Source organism: Poecilia mexicana, unplaced genomic scaffold, assembly GCF_051168715.1.
Source record: "Poecilia mexicana isolate PSO_F unplaced genomic scaffold, ASM5116871v1 scaffold_18, whole genome shotgun sequence".
In the NCBI taxonomy this organism is placed as follows: Eukaryota; Metazoa; Chordata; class Actinopteri; order Cyprinodontiformes; family Poeciliidae; genus Poecilia; species Poecilia mexicana.
The window spans coordinates 25,990,720-26,013,709 of NW_028263387.1; the positions used below are offsets into that span (position 1 = coordinate 25,990,720).

Sequence of the window (22,990 nt, forward strand, 5' to 3'; positions counted from 1 at the left end):
TAATCCTGTTTAATCCCTAAATGAAAAAAAAGTGTCATTGCAAGTTAGTATGCAGGTGTAAATGTAATTATTCCATATTTTAAATTGAAATGAAAATTACAATATTCCAAATTTAGTATGAGTCAAAAATTTAATTCAATTCAGGCCTATTGTTAACTTCAAATAACATGTTTTGGTGTATTTCCAACCGTTCAGTTTATCTTCTTTCCAGATCAAACAACATGTGAAATGGAGGAAGGAAGCTGTTTGAAATGGGGCCTAATAGGAGCTGCTGTTGGAATGGCTGTTGGAACGGCGTTTGGAATGGTTATTGGTTTTTGCAAATGTAAGTTACAGCAACTCAGTATCTCAAAATGTTTTGTTAATAAAAATAAATAAAAAAAATTTTCGCTACATTTATATTTTAAAAAAATATTTATGAGTGTTTTTATTCAATTATTTTTACATAACAGGGAAGAAGTCAAATCATTCCAGGCACCAAGACGACGAGGCGGGAAGCGATGAGAGAGAGACGCTTCTTCCCAGGGGTAAAGCGAGAAAAAAAAGTAAAGAACTCACTGAACAGTTTGCTGAAACCAGTAAGTCAGAGGAGGTGATAAGTGAAACCATGATGCTCCCAGTGATGGTTCTCCTTCACACAAAACCTTTTGCATTTTGGCCAAAATGTTTAGTCTTGTTCTGGTTTGACCAAAGATCCTTTTCCAGATGTTTGCTGTGTCCTTCATGGCTTCTGGCAACTTCAGGACTTCCGTTAGCAGAGGTTTTCTGTTAGCAGAGGTTTTCTGTTAGCAGAGGTTTTCTGTTAGCAGAGGTTTTCTGTTAGCAGAGGTTTTCTGTTAGCAGAGGTTTTCTGTTAGCAGAGGTTTTCTGTTAGCAAAGGTTTTCTGTTAGCAAAGGTTTTCTGTTAGCAAAGGTTTTCTGTTAGCAGAGGTTTTCTGTTAGCAGAGGTTTTCTGTTAGCAAAGGTTTTCTGTTAGCAAAGGTTTTCTGTTAGCAAAGGTTTTCTGTTAGCAGAGGTTTTCTGTTAGCAGAGGTTTCTGTTAGAAGAGGTTTTCTGTTAGCAGAGGTTTTCTGTTAGCAAAGGTTTTCTGTTAGCAAAGGTTTTCTGTTAGCAGAGGTTTTCTGTTAGCAAAGGTTTTCTGTTAGCAGAGGTTTTCTGTTAGCAAAGGTTTTCTGTTAGCAGAGGTTTTCTGTTAGCAGAGGTTTTCTGTTAGCAGAGGTTTTCTGTTAGCAGAGGTTTCTGTTAGAAGAGGTTTTCTGTTAGCAGAGGTTTTCTGTTAGCAAAGGTTTTCTGTTAGCAAAGGTTTTCTGTTAGCAGAGGTTTTCTGTTAGCAAAGGTTTTCTGTTAGCAGAGGTTTTCTGTTAGCAAAGGTTTTCTGTTAGCAGAGGTTTTCTGTTAGCAAAGGTTTTCTGTTAGCAGAGGTTTTCTGTTAGCAAAGGTTTTCTGTTAGCAGAGGTTTTCTGTTAGCAGAGGTTTTCTGTTAGCAGAGGTTTTCTTCTTGCCACTCATCCATAAAGACATGTTAGTTCAGTGATGACTAGCAGTCCTGTGGGTCATTTGGTCACCAGGAGCATCTTGGCTGCATCTCTGATCAGAGCTCTCTTTGTTCAGCCAGGAAGTTTAGTTTGACTTTGACTAGGCCTTGACTTAGTCAGTTTCCTCTTTCCATTTCCAGATGATGGATTGAAGTTTGGGGATTTTTTTTTACCTCCTAAGCCTGATTTAAACTTCTCCAGTTTCTCCCTGGCCTCTCTGCTGTGCTCCTTCATGATGCTGTTTACTCCCAATATTCTGTTAACCTCTGAGGCATCACAGAGCAGCTGGATTTGTACTGAGATTAGATTAGATTAGATTACACACAGGTGGACTCTATTTAGTCATTCTGAAGGAAATTAATGTAATTCAGTGGGTCCATGAGGAGACCAGAGTCATTAGTGTTAAAGGGGTTTTTAATCTAAAACAGGAACAACTTCTGATAGGATTTACAGACGTATTGATCTGATTGGTATTCTACATCATAATTTGGTCTTTTAAAGTTTGTCTTTTTCTTTTAGTAGATCAGATCTCCAAGCTGCAGAGCGACTTAAAGCAACTCCAGGAGGACAACAAGCAGTTATGTGACACACTGAATAAAGTTAAAACTGACCTGGAGACCCAGAAGGATCAGCTGGTCCAAAAACTCCAAGATGTTGAGACTAAGAGGAAGGAAAACAAAGAGGAAGTTCAGATGGTGCAGAAAAAAATCACTGAGAAAGAAAACTCTGATGACAACGATCTGTTATTAAAGGAAAAAGAAAATCTGTTAAAGTCTCAGTGGAAACTGGATGAGGAGAAGAAACATTATGAAAGACAGATACTGAACATAGAGAAGGTGATGGAACCTATAGAGATGCAGATGATGAGAATGATGGAGAAAAATAAGGATGTCAAGAAAGAAGCAGAGGATGGTGAGGGTGTCCAGAATGATGCATCTTTAACAAACCAAGGTACTGAAAAAATAAATATTAAGTCACAAATCAGCAAGATTCACTTGAGCTAAACTAGAATGTAATCAGATGTGCTTGTTGCACTGTAAAAAATGAACTGGATGAGCAGAAACAGGATCTTTCAAACCGCAAAGCAAGCAGCGTTTAGCTCCAGATTGATCCGATTTATGAACGATAATGTCGGCCAGCTGTTCTCCAGCTTCCTCAGAGCTCAGAGGTTCACTTAGGGCTGCCAACAAATCTCTGAACCAAACACTCCTGTCAACAAATGTTAATACCTGACCTTGTGACCAACTGATACAGAAAAGTCATACTTTTACATGAGACACACTACACCCTATTAAAATGTTAAGTCATATTCAGTATTTTAAATCATTTTAATATTAATTAATATGTTTTCTTCAATATCTTCTAGACCAGGGGTGGACAGTCCTGGTCCTGGAGGGCCGGTGTCCTGCAGCTCTTAATGTCTCCCTGGTCCAGCACACCTGAATCCAACAGCTGAATCTCCTCCTCAGTGCAGTCAGGTTCTCCAGTCCTGATAACGACCTCATTATTTGACTCGGGTGTGTTGAAGTTGAGACACATCTAAAAGTTGCAGGAGACCCTCCAGGCCTGCAGCTGCCCACCCCTGTTCTAGGTCATGTGACCTATTGAGTCAAAATCAGTGTGAAATGATTCTACTAGTCTGTAAAGATGAGGCACACTCATTTTATTCGATTGGACCCTTTATTCCTTGCCAATGGGTCACATGAGACTTAAGCTATTAAACACCAATCATATTTTTTAAATATGAGATAATGTGAAAAATGTAAAAACATCTAAAATGGGGAATAAATGTTTGTGCCTCATCTACACGGTTTAGTGGAACAATTTCACAATGATTTTTAGTCAATGGGGAAACAATTTGGAAGCTATTGAAGAAAATATTATTTAATGTTAAAATGATTTAAAATATTGAATATGACTTGACATTTTAATAGAGAGTAGTGTGTCTTGTGTAAAAGTATGACTTTTCTGTATCAGTTGTTCACAAGGTAAAGTATTTATTAACATTTGTTGGCGGCCCTAAGTGAACCTCTGAGCTCTGAAGCAGCTGGAGAACAGCTGGCCGACATTAGCGTTCATAAATCGGATCAACCTGGAGCTAAACGCTGCTTCGTTCGCGGAGCTCGAATATCCAACTTGGAACTAACTGCATTGCAGTCGGTAACACAACAAAACCATCGGGATACAGTTTGTTTTGGTCTGTGGCCTAAAAAGACGGCACTAAGCAACTGAGTAAACGCCCCACAACGTCTGACGCAGTGACGTTGGTGCCAAAGCTCTGACCAATAGGAGAGGAGCTGGACACAGGAGGCAGCTCTCCTCATTAACATAAAGATGCACTGAAACTCTGACGTCAGAATATCTGACAATGGAAGATACAGATGCTACTTTTCCAGAGAGAAGAAAGAAAATTATGTTGAGCTTGTTGTTGGTAAGAAAATAACTTACAACATAAAGTATACAATTAAAACCATTTTCTTCATATTGATGTTTACTAAAGAATATTTGCAATGACATTTGAACTAAAAACTATCAGTGTTGTCAAATGTTTTACCTCATGTTCTAAAAACAAGCAGAAAGAGTCACATTTTGAGTAAATGTGATTTATTCAAAATCACATTTTCAGTGATTTTGAATAAAAGTCACTGATAATGTGCATTACTTTGAACTTAAAATAAAAACAATTTAACAAGTTTCACTCAGATTGTCTGTTATAATCTGTAATGTTTGGAAGTTTTTTAGAAAAATGAGAGATCTGTGCTGAATGAAGCTGTACGGTTATCAATAACCAGTTTATTTAAAATGATTGAAAAGTATTTTAACATAATTAAAACATTCTGAAGTTTAAAACAGTTGGACTGTTACGTTTTGAAAGCAACATGGGATGAAATAATGGAATAAATTTAACTTTAAATAAAAAATCCCCTTCAAACTAACCTACTGGACATCACATAGAATGTGATGTCCAGTAGCCTTGATGTAAAAGATCAATCATTCTACAAATAATACCTGATATGTTTCCGATCTTATAAGTTCATGTCCTTTTTCCACTGATAGATGGAACCTTGAGCTTCAGAAGGACAAGGATTTTTTTTACCTCCTAAGCCTGATTTAAACTTCTCCAGTTTCTCCCTGGCCTCTCTGCTGTGCTCCTTCATGATGCTGTTTGCTCCCAATATTCTGTTAACCTCTGAAGCGTCACAGAGCAGCTGGATTTGTACTGAGATTAGATTAGATTAGATTAGATTAGATTAGATTAGATTAGATTAGATTACACACAGGTGGGCTCTATTTAGTCATTCTGAAGGAAATTAATGTAATTCAATGGGTCCATGAGGAGACCAGAATCATTAGTGTTAAGGAGGATTTTAATGTAAAACAGGAACAACTTCTGATAGGATTTACAGACGTATTGATCTGATTGGTATTTTGCATCATAATTTGGTCTTTTAAAGTTTGTCTTTTTTCTTTTAGTAGATCAGATCTCCAAGCTGCAGAGCGACTTAAAGCAACTCCAGGAGGACAACAAGCAGTTATGTGACACACTGAATAAAGTTAAAACTGACCTGGAGACCCAGAAGGATCAGCTGGTCCAAAAACTCCAAGATGTTGAGACTAAGAGGAAGGAAAACAAAGAGGAAGTTCAGATGGTGCAGAAAAAAATCACTGAGAAAGAAAACTCTGATGACAACGATCTGTTATTAAAGGAAAAAGAAAATCTGTTAAAGTCTCAGTGGAAACTGGATGAGGAGAAGAAACTTCATGAAAGACAGATACTGAACATAAAGAAGGTGATGGAACCTATAGAGATGCAGATGATGAGAATGATGGAGAAAAATAAGGATGTCAAGAAAGAAGCAGAGGATGGTGAGGGTGTCCAGAATGATGCATCTTTAACAAACCAAGGTACTGAAAAAAATAAATATTAAGTCACAAATCAGCAAGATTCACTTGAGCTAAACGAGGATGTAATCAGATGTGCTTGTTGCACTGTAAAAAATAAGGCGGAAATTATCAATCTTATTTCTGGCTTTATTTTGAAGTAAATAACCACAAAACCAATATAAAAACACCACTTTTATAAAGTTTGAAGTCCGTGCTGTCCAACAGAGTTGAAATGAAAACTCAGTATGTGTCCATGTTATTACGAAGCCTTATAAATGCGTCACATGCTTGTACGCCACATGGCGGGCAGCGACGACATAGGGTTAAAATTTGTCTTTTTCTTTTAGTAGATCAGAACTCCAAGCTGCAGAGCGACTTAAAGCAACTCCAGGAGGACAACAAGCAGTTACATGACACACTGAATAAAGTCGAAGCTGAACTGGAGACCCAGAAGGATCAGCTGCTCCAAAAACTCAGAGATGAGACTAAGAGGAAGGAAAACAAAGAGGAAGTTCAGATGGTGGAGAAAAAAATCACTGAGATAAAAAACTCTGATGACCCGGAAATGCTATTAAGGGAAAAAGAAAATCTGTTACAGTTTCAGTGGAAACTGGATGAGGAGAAGAAACTTTATGAAAGACAGATACTGAACATAGAGAAGGTGATGGAACATATAGAGATGCAGATGATGAGAACAATGGAGGAAAATAACGATGTTTAGAAAACAACAGGAGGAAATTAAATGTGACCAAATCAGGACAAAGTACTAAAAAACAGATGTGGAGTCACTAATCAGCAAGATTCACTTAAACTAAACCAGGTTATTATGGGTTCTGCTTCTGTCTTTAGTGTTTCAGCAGCATGTTGAATCCACAGGCGTAAATCCCAGGGGGGAACGCCAATCTTGGAAAAGTCTAGAATTGTCCCCCCCATAGAAATCATGAAAGAAACCCTTGTATTTAAACAATGTCAATATAAAAAAGGCAATAGAAACAAAAAGCGAAGTAAATCTGCCATTCATCTAAGAAAAAAATAAGAATTAATTTTTAGGTGCTACTTACTAGTCATTTTTTATGGTGCAGCTTGAACAAAAAAAACAATTTAACCCACATTTTACTGTAATTTTTCCGACCCCCCAAAATTGCTCTTAAGAAATGTCCCTGTTTGTGATCGATTTATTTACAGCATGTTGACGAGAAAAGTCGAGCTCAGCCCACTTCCCCATGCTGGAGATTTTAGTTTAATGATAACAATAAATAAAGTTATCTTTAAAACTGGTTACACAGGTGACATCTAGACCCAACAGTAGACTCAGACGGTAATGAAATTAATCTGGTTGTGTGTGTTGTTATTTTGTCCTGCAAACTTTGTGTGGCAATAGCGGTGTCTACTATTAAATTTTAAAGTATTACATCCAACAACACCACCTGAGATCTTGGCCCCAGGACTATTCAACTTCTAATATCTACAAAAAGGCCACGCCAGGTCGGGACAACAGAGAGAGGCGGATCATAATGTTTAAAAGAAAATAATTTAATAATTTATTTTTTCCAAAAGTTTAAAATAGGCCTACAACAATAGAATATATGAGTAAAAGACAGTTTACAAACTTCACAAAATACATACTGCACATCAGCACTCCAGCGGCAAGTTGTTTTCAAACCCAATTAATAACTAAACAAAAAAAATCCATGCAGAAAACAAAAACAAACAAAACACTGCAACCCAACCAAAAAAACATGCAAAGCAAATGAACAAAAAGCAAGACGAGCAAAGCACTGAACAAACTAAATAAACCAAATCATGCAAGCAATTGACAAATTAAACCTACATGCAAACAAAGAAAAGAAATACAAATTGTAAATAAACGTACTGAAAAATAATAGGGGGACTCACCATAAACGGTTGAACCCTGGCCAAAATAAAGAATAAATCATCAGTTGGGTAAATGACACCCAGCTGAAAAGGCATGAAGCAAAAGTAAAGACAAAACAACGGCGTTGGCGTGGCTGTGCTCCCCTTGCGCCATGGACAATTAGGCCAGGTGCGCGCACCAGTAAGCGGCAGGAGGAGGGAGGGGGAAAACCACACAACAGTCCACCGCCAAGTCCCGAACACCTCAGGATCTCGGTTAAGAGCTCCACGCCCACGACGCGTGCCTGATCACACGCACTCCCAGAGAGCAAAACGGGAGCACCAGCACAACCACAATCCTGAAGGCCATTACTTGATGCTTGAGGAAAGACAGGATCACACAACGCCATCTCCACAGCTCAAAACAATTGTATGTGAGTGCGCACCCACACACCTGGCTTTAAAGGGTACGTTGGTGCCGCCCACCACTCACCTTAAAGGTGAATCTGCACCAACATACCACATTCGCTTTAATTCTACTTTTTCTATTTAATCATAAAAAAATTATAGTCAGGCAGAAAGAGAGTCATGGAACAGGAAGAGCAGGTTTCCTGAAGAAAGGGGAAGTTTCCAGCCTGCAGTGATTAAAAATAGTTCAGATTGCTCATTTTGAGCATTAAAGGTTTAAAGAATAAAATCTAAACATTTTGAGTAATTGGATAAAACCCAGAGTAAAATACTTAAATTAATAATAATAACTTATAATTAAGCCAATAATTAATATTGGTTTAACCAGTGGTTGATGTTGGTTTGATTATAAGAATATTTAGCACTTACTCTTGTACTTATGGAAATACTTACAGGTGAAAGAAGTAACTGTAACATGGTGTCAAATAATTAGATTTCCATTAATGTCTGTAATAACTCATATCATGATTATAATGGGAGTAACTAATAAGTAATGGTTATTGTAAAATTATAAATGAATGGTAAATCAGTGAAACTAAAAGGTTATAAATGTGATTTTGACATTGAACTTGAAATGGTGTAAAATGTGTAACTGTAATTAAAGGTCACTGATGTTGTGTTGGAGGTAGATGGTAGGTGAAAGGTCAGGGGGAAAGAGGAACTGATAGGAGAGCGGAGGTGACCAAGACATTAGGTCATTAGAACAGACATCAGGACATAATGTCTCCAAGACGGTGATGGATATGAGATCATCGGTCCAAGCAATCAGCCAATGAAACAGGCACAGCAACAAAGCTAGCCAATGCAAACACATCAAAAGGGTGGCAAATCCTTTATAAGGTGAGTGCAACAGAGGAATCTTTGGTTGGATCCTTCAGGCAGCTTCGAGCCAAGATCCAGATGGACAAAGAACTCTGCAGCTGAAGAAGAGCCGGAGCCACAGAGCCGAAGACTGTTCTGCACATGGGGACCAACCCGTTAGCCCTGCAACATGTGGCTTCAAATTGCATTTCTCTCACCAGCTGGGTTCGAGACCCCAAAGACAAAGACCAAGGCAAAGTTGAAGATAAAGACAAAGGCAAAGAACAAAGGCAAAGAGGAAGAACTGGTGTGTTCCTTCCATGAGACCAGCTCATCTACATCTCGAGAGACCAGAAAGATCGTGAGACGAAGAGAAAGGAGCTACAGAGCTGCAAGACAAGAAGGAGAGGACCGCTACAGACAAGAGGAAGTCACCCTGAGGCCCGAGATCTGCCGCTCTGACTCAGTACTCTTCCTGTACTGGGAGCCTCCTGCTGCTGCAACACCTTTTTCATCATCAGGCCAGTTCTGGGGTTCAAAATGCCAAACTCCGTCCGTCTCTCTCAAAGTTTTCTTTTTTTTAGTTCACAGTGTCAGCATTAGGGAAAGATAGGCTAGATTATTGATTTTACTTATTTGATTATTTCTGTTACTGATTTAAGCTGTACCGACCCTTGCAAAACTGCCTTACTAATAAAATACTTAATATTAAGAAAATCTAAAAGATGTTGTGGACATTCAATTAATGAGTCACCTTAAAGTTCTTTGATGGTTGTAAAATAGCTATGAAGTTTGATTCTGGGAGGAGAAAGTGGAAAATGTTTTATAGGTTCCTTTTAGCCAAAACTAAAACAACTGATAGAGATTTTTTGGTATTATCATTTTGTTATTACTTTAGTTCATATTCAGTCTAATGTTAATCAGTATTATTGTGATTTTTAGTTTAAAGTGTTCTCTTCCTTATGTGTGTATAAACTGACCTGGAGGTCACAACTGTCTGTTCATCTTCATGTGAAACAGTTAACTCTGTGTTTCTCAGACCTTTGTCGAGAAAAAGTCGAGCTCATCCCACTTCCCCATGCTGGAGATTTTAGTTTAATAATAACAATAAATAAAGTTATCTTTAAAACTGATTACACAGGTGACATCAAGACCCAACAGTAGAGTCAGACGGTAATGAAATTAATCTGGTTGTGTGTGTTGTTATTGTGTCTTGCTTTAATTCTACTTTTTTTCTATTTAATCATAAAAAATCATAGTCAGACAGAAAGAGAGTCATGAAACAGGAAGAGCAGATTTCCTGGAGAAAGAGGAAGTTTCCAGCCTGCAGTGATTAAAAATAGTTCAGACTGCTCATTTTGAGCATTAAAGGTTTAAAGAATAAAATCTAAACATTTTGAGTAATTGGATAAAACCCAGAGTAAAATATTTGAATTAATAATGATAACTTATTATTAAGCCAATAATCAATATTGGTTTAACCAGTGGTTGATGTTGGTTTGATTATAAGAATATTTACACTTACTCTTATAATTATGGAAGTACTTACAGGTGAAAGAAGTAACTTTAACATGGTATCAAATAATTAGAATAATGAATTATTCTTGGTTTCTTTTCAGAAATGTCTGTAATAACACATTATGATTATAAGAGTAACTAATAAGTAATGGTTATTATAATATTATAAGTGAATGCTAAACCAGAGAAACTAAAAGGTTATAAATGTGATTTTGACATTGAACTTGAAATGGTGTAAAATGTGTAACTGTAACTAAAGGTCACTGATGTTGTGTTGGAGGTAGATGGTAGGTGAAAGGTCAGGGGGAAAGAGGAACTGATAGGAGAGCAGAGGTGACCAACGCCTTATTGTGAAACTTTAACTTTCATAAGAACAGGTTAGACACAAGAGGACTGTTGAGCAACTTGGGACATTAGCACAGACATCAGGACATAATGTCTCCAAGAAGGTGATGGATATGAGATCATCGGTCCAAGCAGTCAGCCAATGAGACAAAGCTAGCCAATGCCAATGTAATGATCAGAACTGAGGACCCGAAATTTCAGTCAGACACAAAGTACAAAATAATAAGTTCTTTATTGAAGTTCGGGGTAAGGGACAGGCAGCCACCAGCAAAGGAACAGGGACCTCTGAGGACAGAGAGGAAGGTTAGAGGGTTGTATTCTTGGGGGAGAGGCCAAAGCTGAACAGAAAAGAACCACTAACCTTCTTAGCGTTTGTGGAGGATGAGTGGTCCAGGTAGCTCAAAGGCTGGCAACCAGTGGCAGCTCCAGGGAGGGACGGGGCTAGGAGCAGGCAGGACAGAGTAAAACTAGTCTGAGGGTCAGGCAGAGAGCGGTGGTCAGGGTACAGAAAAAGGGTCCAGCACGTTCAGGCAACTTCTAGCAGACAAAATCCAAAGGGCGAGGCAGGAGACAGAGGTCAGAGGACAGAAACAGGGTCGTGTCCAGAAAACAGAAGCCAGTGGAGAATCCGACGTGGGCTAGACAAGGCAGGCAAATCCGAGGGGCAGAAAAGTGTTCAGAACGGGGTCAGGTCAGGAAGAAATGCTGGATATCTACTCACTCTAAGGCTTTCAAAAATCTGGCACCGTCTGCCTGCCTGAGAGCTGAATATAACTGCTGTGCACAGGTGGGAAACATGAGCCTGATTGCACTCAGCATGCAGGTGAACCAGATGAGCTTGATGAGAGGTGGGAACTGCGGGGACAAACATAGCAGGCAGACGGGCCAGAAACATGACAGCCAATGCCCCCAAAAGGGTGGGTATATCCTATATAAGGTGAATGCAAAAGAGGAGTCTTTGGTTGGATCCTTCAGGCAGCTTCGAGCCAAGATCCAGATGGACAAAGAACTCTGCAGCTGAAGAAGAGCCGGAGCCACAGAGCCGAAGACTGTTCTGCACATGGGGACCAACCCGTTAGCCCCGCAACATGTGGCTTCAAATTGCATTTCTCTCATCAGCTGGGTTCGAGACCCCAAAGACAAAGACCAAGGCAAAGATGAAGATAAAAAACAAAGGCAAAGAGGAAGAACTGGTGTGTTCCTTCCATGAGACCAGCTCGTCTACATCTCCATGGACCAGAAAGATCGTGAGACGAAGAGAAAGGAGCTGCAGAGCTGCAAGACAAGAGGGAGAGGACCGTTATGCGCATGAGGAAGTCACCCTGCCCGAGATCTGCCGCTCTGACTCAGTACTCTTCATGTACTGGGAGCCTCCTGCTGCTGCAACACCTTTTTCATCATCAGGCCAGTTCTGGGGTTCAAAATGCCAAACTCTGTTCGTCTCTCTCAAAGTTTCCCTTTTTAGTTCACAGTGTCAGCATTAGGGAAAGATAGGCTAGATTATTGATTTTACTTATTTGATTATTTCTGCTACTGATTTAAGCTGTACTGACCCTTGCAAAACTGCCTTTCTAATAAAATAATTAGCATCAAGAAAATCTAAAAGATGTTGTGGACATTCATTTAATGAGTCACCTTAAAGTTCTTTGATGGTTGTAAAATAGCTATGAAGTTTGATTCTGGGAGGAGAAGGTGGAAAATGTTTTATAGGTTGCTTTTAGCCAAAACTAAAACAACACCCTTGGGACTCGCCCGAGTCACTAAAACCAACCTGGTTCAGTAACAAGTGCAAGTTGTAATAAAGGGAAAGAGCGACCGGTAACAGGTGTGCTCTGTGAAACTAGCTGATTCTGGGCTGCTCGATCTGGCTAGTTCACAGGGTGAAAAAGGAGGGACATCTGGATGGAGGCCGTCAGAAACCAGGCTAGTCTTCTTCGTGCCCAGCTTAAACAGAATGTCCTCTATATTCTCATCTGTAGTAATACTCCGGAGTTAGAGGCTTCTAGGACCCGTTAGACGGAGAGCTGGGAGCAACATCTCCCTCCTCTCAGAAGAGGAGAGAGAGAGAGAGAAGAGGGGAGGGGGGTGTTGCGCAACAACAATCTTTATGTCTGTTAAGGCTGAGATGGAACGGCACTGAAAGCTGTCCTTTAAACCATTCAGACACGAACACAACAGAGACACAATCAGATGACTGATTACCCCGCAATAATAACTCAAATAGTCCAAATTAGGATGTATTTTTATTTTATTCCTACTTACGGAAAGTTTATGTTTATATCATAGGTCTGTGGTGCCTTTCCATACCAAAGAAAAAGATATAAAACGTCAGATATTTCACAACCAGATATTAACATTTATGGAAAAACTTTACATAACTTTATATTAAAGCAGGAAGTACGGCAGCCCATAAGAAAGGCTTACAGTATCAATTATACCGCATGAACTGATCGGTAGATTATTGCGAGGGAACAAAAAAAAAAAATATATATATATATCCCCATGTCCCCTGGAGGGCTCCTTAGTTTGGTAATTTGTTTGCAATTAAAAAAAATGTTAACATTAAAATAATTTTCAGTGTTTGTGATGGTCTCTCTTTTGAATACGTTTCATATTTTATGGGATTTGTTTGATTTTCCACAGGAATTTGGTGCTTGTATTTAACTAATGAAATAGATGGGAATTCAGAAAAGCATTGTACATATGAAATTAAAGAGGCAAAGAATGTGCGACAGTGTCATGTTTTACTTATTTATAGAATATTAAAAAAGTAAAATTTATCAAAAAATAATTTTTAAATAAAGTTTTGAGCATTTTTATACAAACCTCCACTCTTCTTATTTGTCTGCTTTTACTAACTTTACTGTTAGTAAAAACAGACAAATAACCAACGAATCTGGAAAAGTAGGGGCAACTTTCAAGACGTTGGGAAACAGTGTCAGTATCTTTAATGCCAATTCACACACACAGTCACATACACATACACACACACACAGTCACACACACAGTCACATACACACACACACACACGCACACACACGCATACACACGCACACAGTCACATACACATACACACACACACAGACACATACACAGTCACATACACACACACAGACACGCACACACACGCATACACACGCACACAGTCACATACACATACACACACACACAGACACATACACAGTCACATACACACACACAGACACACACACAGTCACACACACAGCATATCAGATTCAAAAAGGAGACTCACTTTGTCATGAATACTAATTTTGTGCAATTTAGTAAACTTAAGTATATGTACTATTTGTGTGTGTGTTATATACTCAAAATGAATATATTAGTGCGCACGCACACCCCCCCCCCCCCCACACACACACACCCCCACACACACATATATATATATATATATATATATATATATATATATATATATATATATATATATATATATATATATATATATATATATATATAATAGAAGAAATTTTATGCTCCAAAGATCTGTTTATGTTTTTTGTTTGTTAACCTTATATTCAGGTAAGGTTCAATTAAACTTAAGTAAACCAAGAAAAGTCTGTTTGTTGTTTTGTGGTTTCTTTTATAATTTATATCTTTGTATTTTTATGATGTAAAGCACTTTGAACTGTGTTGTTGCTGAAATGTTCTGTAATAATAAACTTGATTTATTTTCAGGTCACAAGATTGAAACTGTTTAGTTTATTGCAGGACTTTGATCCTGTTGCTCATTTGCTCTCTTCACTGAGCTGAACTGGCTTCGTCATGAACACAAAAGGTAGGCTGTTAGAATACTAAAACAAATAGCCTCCTGACTACCAGTAGTTCATTTTTGTACTCTGTAGAGGACATTTCTAAACTTGAATATCTCCCACCCCCTGCATTCTACTGAATTAATTCCTTTTGGTATCTGGAGAGGACATTTAGGGCTTTTCAATGATACCACATGTGAAGGGGTGGGACTTTTGTACGTATGTTTTTCTAATTCATAAAAATTGCGTTCAACAGTAATAACACATTTTATGGGAAGAGACAAAGTAAGTGCATAAAACCTTTTATTACCTTACAAAGAATGTGGGATGTAAAACAAATGGTGATTGGACAATATTTTTTTTTCCTGGTAGTCAGGAGGATATGTAATGCCTGATTTCATTTAGTCTTTTTCATTTATCTATGTCAAGTAATCAGAAAAAGAGTCTACAGCTTCATCTTGTTTTTCAGAAATTTGTTTTTGAACATAAATATTGTTTTCTGTTTTAAAACTTTGTTTTGTTCTCATGCAGCACATAACAACTGTTTATAGTGTAAGAGGATTTCAACTTCCTGTTTTTTTCTCTAGAATCGGATCAATCTGCTGCATTTTGTTTCATTTCCTATTTCCTGTTGTCAATGGTGGATTATTATTTACTCTATCAGTTTAGCTTCTACACTTGAAATGGACCACAGCAACAATCTGAAATGGGCCCTGATCGGCGGAGCCGTTGGACTGGTTATTGGAGTTTTACTATCCACTGCCTGTGTCTTCATATATATCTATACATGTCAGTTACAGTTACTGATCATTTTTTGCAGTAAACATGAATTATTTTTGCTACCAAAAATTATTATATAAACGAAATGTTTCACTGTGTGATATTTTATTCCATGGCAGGTAAGAAGTCGAGGCACCGCAGACATCAAGATGATGAGCAAGGATGTGATGAGGAAGAGCCGCTTCTTCCCACCATGAACGACTCGAGGAGAGAAAACAGACAAGCTGCTGAAACTGAGACTGGAAATGAAACAACCAGTAAGTGAGCAGAGATGATGATGAATGAAAGTTGTTTATGTGTTATTAAGGTCTTCCTCTTTTCATGACAGGGATCAAGTCGAGGCAGCAGTTCAGATACCAAGGTCGAGGAGGAAGAAGGGATGAGAGAGAGTTTCTTCTTTCCACCCTGAATAAAGTGAAAACTGAACTGGAGAACCAGAAACATCAACTAGCAGAAAAACTCAGAGAAATTGAGTCTGAAAAGAAGAAAAACAAAGAAGAACTTCAATCAGTGGAAACTAAAATAACAGACAGTCAAAGCTCTGATGACACAGAGTCGTTAAAGGAAAAAGAAAAACTGTTACAGACCCAGTGGAAATTAGACGAGATAAAGAAAAACATTGAAAGACAATCACTGAACATAGAGAAAGCTCTGGAGCCAATGGAGATTTAGATAACAGAAAAGTGAACCGAGAGGCCGATGACATAAACGAGTGTCCTTAGAGCTGACAGTAACAAACTGAACCAGAATTAGTTGAGTAAAAAGTCCAGTTAGTTTTACAGATTAGGGATCCAGCAGGTGTTTAGTGTCTGAAACGTAAAGTCTGAGCCTTCAGGTGATCCTGATGACGGGTCTCTATGGGATCCATGGGAGAGGAAAAAAGCCTCAGTGTTTGTTGTGTTAACAGGCCAGTGATTGGGACGGCGTTCACATATGTATTTACAGATTCACACATGCATGCAGACGCTGCATAACTACCTCAATGTGCAGAGTGGCTCCATGGCTGACTTGGTTGGCCTGTGTTGGATTCTCTTATTCTCATTTTGGGTCTTTATGTTGTCAACATGTTTCTTTGTATGTGCAGAGCTGTTCTGTAACCCCATACAGTTTCTATGGACATAGTGCATGACATGATTTTCTCCCATTACGGCTGCAGCCTCAGTCCCCATGTTTGTTTGTTTATGTCCTTTTGTGTTCTTTTGATGGGCTGTAGTGACACACATTGTGTTGTTCTTCTCTACAATGACAAAGGTTGATTCTGATTCTGGTCACAGATACCAGAGTAAACTGGCCGCAACAAAAGATGATTGAATTAGAAAAGGTTTTTGTAAAAAAAGTATAAGACAGAAACAATGATACAAACTATTTTCATTTCTAGTCCTACTTGGATAAAACATTGTTTTATCCACCACAATCAAAGCTGTTCTGGCTGAAATCACAACATTTCTTTAATCTTGTGTCAGAAACTCTAAATCCTGAGACATGACTGGCCTTTGCTTCATCTTAATGTTGTCTGTGATTTGAGGAACTTGGATGAAGATACACAGGACTCTGGCCAATTTAACAAAACTGCAAGTCTCAGAGCAGAAAGCTGATTTCTGTGCCTCCAATGTTAAATCAGTCTTTTATGTCCAAAAGGTGCTGCATTCTAAATTTATTTCACAAAATTAGAAACTGTGTTAAAAACATCTGTGATTTATTACCTAAATAAAATCATCATTATAAAAGGCAACATGGAGCAAAACAGTAGTTATTGACTCTTTTCTTTCTTTAACATTCACAGATCTTTATTTTTGGAAAATAAAATTTCTATGTTGCAACAACTGGAGTCAGAAGTTTACATTCACTCATCCTGGGATGAAGCGTCATGTTACTGGGGCCGAGCATTTATTTAATCAAACCAGGTTGAAATGATGAATTTCAATTCATTGTAGATGGAAAGTGATGATGAGTTTTATACTTATTTTAATGGTTTTTGTTGGAGCCTATTAAGAATTAGATTTATTTTTTGCTAAATTAATTTCCACAGATATAAAGCCATGTGAATGGTAGATCTATTGTTGTACATTTATTTATTTGTTTTGCTCAGACCCTCCTCCTCGTCAGTCAGCCTCCTGCAGTGATTAACAGGCAGAAGCAGCTGCTGGGGCTGATCTGATTGTTTGGTGAAGGAGTGAAAAGGTTTTTATACCACAAATTAATGTTTATATTTGATTATTTTTTGGCTAACACTTTATTTGAAGGGGGGTGAATAAGATTGTCATAACACATGTCATAAACATGAATAAGCCTTCATGAATATTTATGACTGTTGTCATAAAACGTCATTCGGTAAATTATGACACTTTTAATACAAAGTTGACATTATTCAAAATGTCTTTGTTATGACAACTTGACATTAACCAGGAAATCATTACTGTTTAAACTTTACCTTTAATAACATAAAGTTACCTAATTTTTAAAGTGCAATCAGTAATACTTTTATAACAAATTTATATCAGTAATGATTTATTGGTTCATTACTGGGTCTATTTGTATTTAAGTCACTGTATAGCACTTTAAAAGCACTTTTTGCACTTTATTAACAAGCACTTTATTTAGCACTGCACTTTAAGCAGAGATTTGCACATAAACAACAATTTGCACACGAGAAGTTTTAATTGTATTTATTGAATATTTTAGTAATTAGCATGTAGCCTTTTGTTCTGGGCTCTGCACAGCTGCTCCTCATTGGAAAGTGAGCTGGTTGCCTGTGGAGGGAGGATAATTGTTACTCAGAGCAATGAGCTACTGGTGGGTAAAACTGAGCAAATGTTGTGCATAATCTGTTAGGTGTGGACTGCTGATATTAAGTGACTCACCTGTCTTTTCTGTGTCCTCTCCAGGGTGTTTGGACAAATACAACCCCGGGGGTCCAGACACCATTTATAGGTTCTGGGAGAGGCCATTGAAAAGTGTGGGGAGATAATTGTTTATGGGTTTTTTGTGGTGTTTCATTTGGTGTAAGATAAAATATAAAATATTTATAAAAAGTAAATTTAAATGTTTATATTTAATAAAGTGCATTTTATGTAAATAGGTGGAGATTAGTTAAGGGAGATCCCCCTGTGAATTGGAGGTGGTTGGATCCAACACAGCTGAGACTATTTAAGCCTGTAGTTTCACCTGTGTGGGAAAGGGATTGTGATTGAGTGTGTGTTGATGTTGTGAGGAGAATAAACCAACTGCTGTTTCCACCTGACTCTACCTCTCGTAATCTTCTGCACCGTAAAATCCAACCACAAACGGCCGCCCTGTTACAGGGACTACTCTGGCATTTTTGTTTTCTAAGACTTTTTTGATGCAAGAGAGGCCATAACCGTTTTATATGCAGACAAATCTCTATAAATTTGAATATTGAGAAAAAGATCATTATTTTCTGTCAGTCATTTCAGAAACCGAACTGTAAATGTGCCTTTGTTAAAAGGTTTTGTTAAAAGGTTTTGTTAAAAGATTTTTACCAGAGAGAGAAAATCTTTTGGGTTTCTGATAAATCACTGCAACAGTTAAAACCTACAATCTGAACACACCTGATTTTATTACATATAAACTGAGTTGTTGATGGACTTTGACCCAGAATCTCATCTTCCTGTTACTTTGATCCTTGTTTGATCATAAATGAGTTTCTGCAGATCAGGTACGTACTGAAAGCTTCTGACATTATATCTGACCATTTTTCACTGTAAGTTCTTAATCTAGTCTGGAATATTTTCTAATTGTTCATATTACAGTTTGAAAGCCATTTTTAGTCAAATTAAATGTTAGATTATGAGTTAACTTTGATAAAAACTCTTGAAATTTAATGTTGAGAAAACTCTAATAGTTTAATCCTTTAAACTATTTAAAGCATTAAAATTCTCTACATTTTAAATTGTAGAGGATTTTAAAATGACGACTGTAAATTTAAACGTTTGTCTTTGGACCTTACTGCTGATTTCATGGTTCTGGTTCTGGTGATTGTTGATGGTTTAACTGCTCCTGCTGCAGGTTTGTCTTAATCAAAATGTCGGTGCTTGTAAATGAAACTACATGTTACATTTTCTCTCCTGTTTTAATGTACCTTTCATTAGTTTTGAAGCATAAATTTTTTGTTGGTTTTAAAAACATTGTTGATAATTTTCTAATGTTTTAACTTTTCATTTTAACTTCAGGAAGTGTTTTATATTCCTGTATTTGAAAAACTTAAAGATTTTTGGTTTTTGTGTTGAGAACCTTTGGAAGATTTTAGATGTTTAAGAGGAGCTTTTTACTGCTAATAAATATTTATTTAATCTTTTCTTTTAGGGTGAAAGTTTGTATGTTCCTCTGTTTTCTTATTCACTGTTCAAAAACATGTATATTGATATTTTCAATGATTAACTATTTTTAAAATATTTATTCAAATAGAAAGCTAGTTACATATTAAATCCCTCATGACAAAATAAAATTACAGCTGAAGATCACAGACGCTACATAAAACATTATTTATTTATATAGTCGTCATGTCATTTTGACAGAAACCCTTTAACACTAAATTAATTTAAAACCATACTCTCTGTGCTTTAATGTTACATTAACAGGTTGGAACATAAGGAAAAGATGTTTCCTATGAATCTTCTCTCCATTATTGCTGTGACTGGCTTCCTGCTCCTCATTTTCACCTGCAAAGGTAATTTCTACACAAATTTACTGGAATATGTTCAAATGAATTTTACACTGTAAGTCTGACTGTGATATTTATCTGTTTTTCCTCCATGATTCCAGGATGAGAAATGTTTACTTTAGTCACCAGTTTGGAAAAATCAGGACATTTAGGCAACAAAAACGTTTTTATTTAAGGGCTGAAGATTCAACTCAATGAAATGAATGAAATCAGGTAGAGCAGTTCTGTTGACCAACATGTTGCCAGCAGTCATTCATGTTTGTTTTTATTGTTTCCTTCTTCTTCTTCTTTAAAGTATTTTATTATTTTATGCAAGTTTGGTGAACAACAAATTGCTGAATAAATACCAGCTGCTATATTTATTTACACCTTAAACTATTGCACTCTTGGCAGTTTGACTCACTCATCTGTCTGACATTAATCTCACTAATTAGATAGTAGCTTTGTGTTATAAACTTAAACTTTCAAAACAAAAATTAGCTAAAACCAGCCAGTTTCTAAAAGCTGTTAAAGTTGTAGAGGCTCTGAAAACAAATAAACAGAAACTGATGTTACATTTTAATGGAATAGACAGAAAATAGTTTAATATCAATGCGTGTGTTATCACACACTTTGACTGAATAAGTGCTACACCACAAATAATAAAAGTGGTGTTTACTATGCTAATACCAATTAATAATGTGGTAGTTAGAGGTTGGAAATAATTACAACCACTAGAGGGCAGCAAAACCAGCCTTGATACATCGGGGATATAAACCAACATAAAGTGACTGTTATGTTGGTTTGAGGACAAATTCCCACTACAGTTGAACTTCCTCATCTTTTGTCATTTTCAGGTGAGGCTCAGCAGACGGATTCACCTCAGTCAGTTACTGTGATGGTCGGTGAGGACGCGGTTCTGCCGTGTCGCCTGAAACCCCCTAAAGATGCGTCTAGGATGACAGTGGAGTGGGGCAGACCCGACCTGAAACCCAGATTTGTGTTTGTGAATCTCGATGGTAAAGAATATTCAGCCGACCAAAATGAAGCCTTCAGGGGAAGATCGTCAATGATCCCCGAAAATCTGAAACATGGAGACGTTTCACTGAAACTCTCTGACGTCAGAATATCTGACAGTGGAAGATACAGATGCTACTTTCCCAGAGAGAAGAAGGAATATTTTACTGAGCTTGTTGTTGGTAAGAAAATAAATCACAACATACAGTACACAATTAAAACCATTTTCTTCATATTAATGTTTACTAAGGAATATTTGCAATGACATTTTAACTAAAAACTATCAGTGTTGTCAAATGTTTTACCTCATGTACCAAAATCAGCAAGTTCAAAGAGTCATTTTGAATAAATATGAACTTTATTCTGGCTCTTCAGTTCATTTACCGTTTTAATGTAACATTTAGCTGATCGTCACAGTATGAATGTTAAACGATGTGATTCTTCATCTTCCTCTGCTCTCTGACCATCAGGCTCCGCCTCCTCACCTGGTGCCAGTTTATCTGGACTGGATGTCAGCAGCAGTGGAGTGATGCTGGACTGCAGCGCTGCAGGCTGGTATCCAGAACCTGAGATGTTCTGGCTGGACGGAGACGGAAACATGATGTCTGCTGGAGCTGCAGAGAAAAGCACAGATCCTGATGGTGTTTACACTGTTAGCAGCAGAGTGACTGTAGAGAAGAGAAACAACAACAACTTTACCTGCAGAGTCCAGCAGAGAGACATCAACCAGAGCAGAGAGACACACATTCATGTTCCAGGTGGGAGAATAAAACACTTTAAACACTTTAACAGTTCAGATGTTGTAGCTTTTACAGGAAACTCTTCATGTTTCAGATGGTTTCTTCGTTCCTCAGCCTGACTGCAGCGTTTCTATTGGCTCTATTGTGATTCTGGTTTTCACTCTTATTATTGGAGCTGCTACTTTCACCTGGAAATGGAGGCAAACTGAAATATGTGAGTTAATTAATAATGTATTTTATTGAGCTTCTTCTCATTAAAATAGGTTTTATTTTTAATCTGGTGCTAAAGATATTTTTTAAACAGACCCAGAATAAATAAATATCTCTGAACTACATGTTTTGATAATCAAAACTCATTAATGTAAAACATTAATCTTTATGTTTTTCTTGTTTGTGCAGCAAAGAAGAAGCTAAAAAAAGAAATGAATGAGGAGAAAAAGCAGCTCATGACAAAAGAAAAGGAGAATTTATCTGAGAAGGAATCAAAACTTGAGGAAGAGATAAAACATAGAAATGAGGATCAGAGAATCATTGATCAGCTGATTGAAGGATTAATGGAGATGTCAGAGGAACTGAAGGATCAGAGAAGACAACTCAGTGATCAAAGAGAGACGACAGAGAGAATGATTGAGGAGGATGAGGAGAAGCTTAACTCAGTTATTGATGAAGAAAGAAACCAGACGGGGAGTGTGATGGAGAAGAGAGCAACAGGATACTTAAAACTGAAGGAAATCATGACAGAGAGTTTAGATAAAATGGATAGGAGGAAACAAGATCATCAACATGTGGAGCTGATGACAGAGAAACTAATAGAGAAAACATGTAAAGAGGTTAATAAGCTGAAGGAGAGGAAACAGGAAATAGAGAAAAATGTAAAGGAAATTAAAAAACAACTTGAAGAAACGAAGACATGAATGTGATTTTACTACTGAGACAGAAACAGATTAAATTCAGTTTTTACATGATGTGAGGAAATGAAATTATCAGTAGTTCAGTTCAGTTCAGTTCAGTTCAGTTCAGTTCAGTTCAGTTCAGTTCATTAGACTCAGTGGAGACCTTCAGACATTTTTCAGATTCAAAGCAAAAAAACATTTTGAGGAAATAAAGCAGCAGAAATCTTTCCTACATGCTGAATGAAGAACGTTTAAACTCAGCAGTCATTAGATTTTTACATGTCAGGACTGTTTTAGAAATGTCCTGGTTGTGATTCATTAAATGAACTCCAACACCAACAGGAACAAATATTTTAACTGTAATGTAAATAACTGAATAGAGTAAATAATGTTTATTCTGAGGATTTATCTTCATCCTGACTTAATTACAGTCTATTCTCAAGGTAAGGAAAACCTCAGGACACAGAATAAAACATGTTTGCTTTTTGTTTTAGTGATTCAAACAAAAAAAATTGTCATTTTTGAGTTAATTTAACTTTACTTTAAATTTGGTCACTTATTTTTAGAATGAACATCAAAATACCACTTTCACTGATTGTTACAGAAAATGTTTTGTGTTTTATTCTTTATCTGTGTTTTATGAATATTGCAAAGTACTTTGGTGCAGTTATCTGTTTTTAAAGTGCTTTATAAATAAAATTAACACTGAATGACCTTAAAGCTG

At 37.2% G+C, this 22,990-nt stretch overlaps 1 protein-coding gene across 1 annotated transcript; it reads left to right on the top strand.

Annotated features, from left to right (window-relative positions):
• Positions 1 to 2,227: 2,227 nt before the first annotated feature.
• LOC106926811 (uncharacterized) lies at positions 2,228 to 22,508 on the top strand. The gene is made up of 9 exons (XM_088015210.1): positions 2,228 to 2,447; positions 5,010 to 5,143; positions 5,243 to 5,441; positions 15,076 to 15,213; positions 17,842 to 17,910; positions 20,474 to 20,815; positions 21,104 to 21,391; positions 21,468 to 21,587; positions 21,773 to 22,508. Exons 1-9 carry the CDS (start codon positions 2,228 to 2,230, stop codon positions 22,285 to 22,287), a joined length of 2,025 nt encoding a protein of 674 aa, XP_087871336.1. The 3' UTR covers positions 22,288 to 22,508.
• The last annotated feature ends 482 nt before the right edge of the window (positions 22,509 to 22,990 follow it).

What these genes read in the sequence shown, in the direction of transcription:
- LOC106926811 (XM_088015210.1), top strand. Translation starts at nt 2,228, where the DNA reads ATGGTGCAGAAAAAAATCACTGAGAAAGAAAACTCTGATGACAACGAT. An exon ending in CAAGAAAGAAGCAGAGGATG is followed by an intron (nt 2,448 to 5,009) that starts GTGAGGGTGTCC and finishes TTTTTCTTTTAG; the next exon opens with TAGATCAGATCTCCAAGCTG. An exon ending in GACTGGAAATGAAACAACCA is followed by an intron (nt 15,214 to 17,841) that starts GTAAGTGAGCAG and finishes TGTCCTCTCCAG; the next exon opens with GGTGTTTGGACAAATACAAC.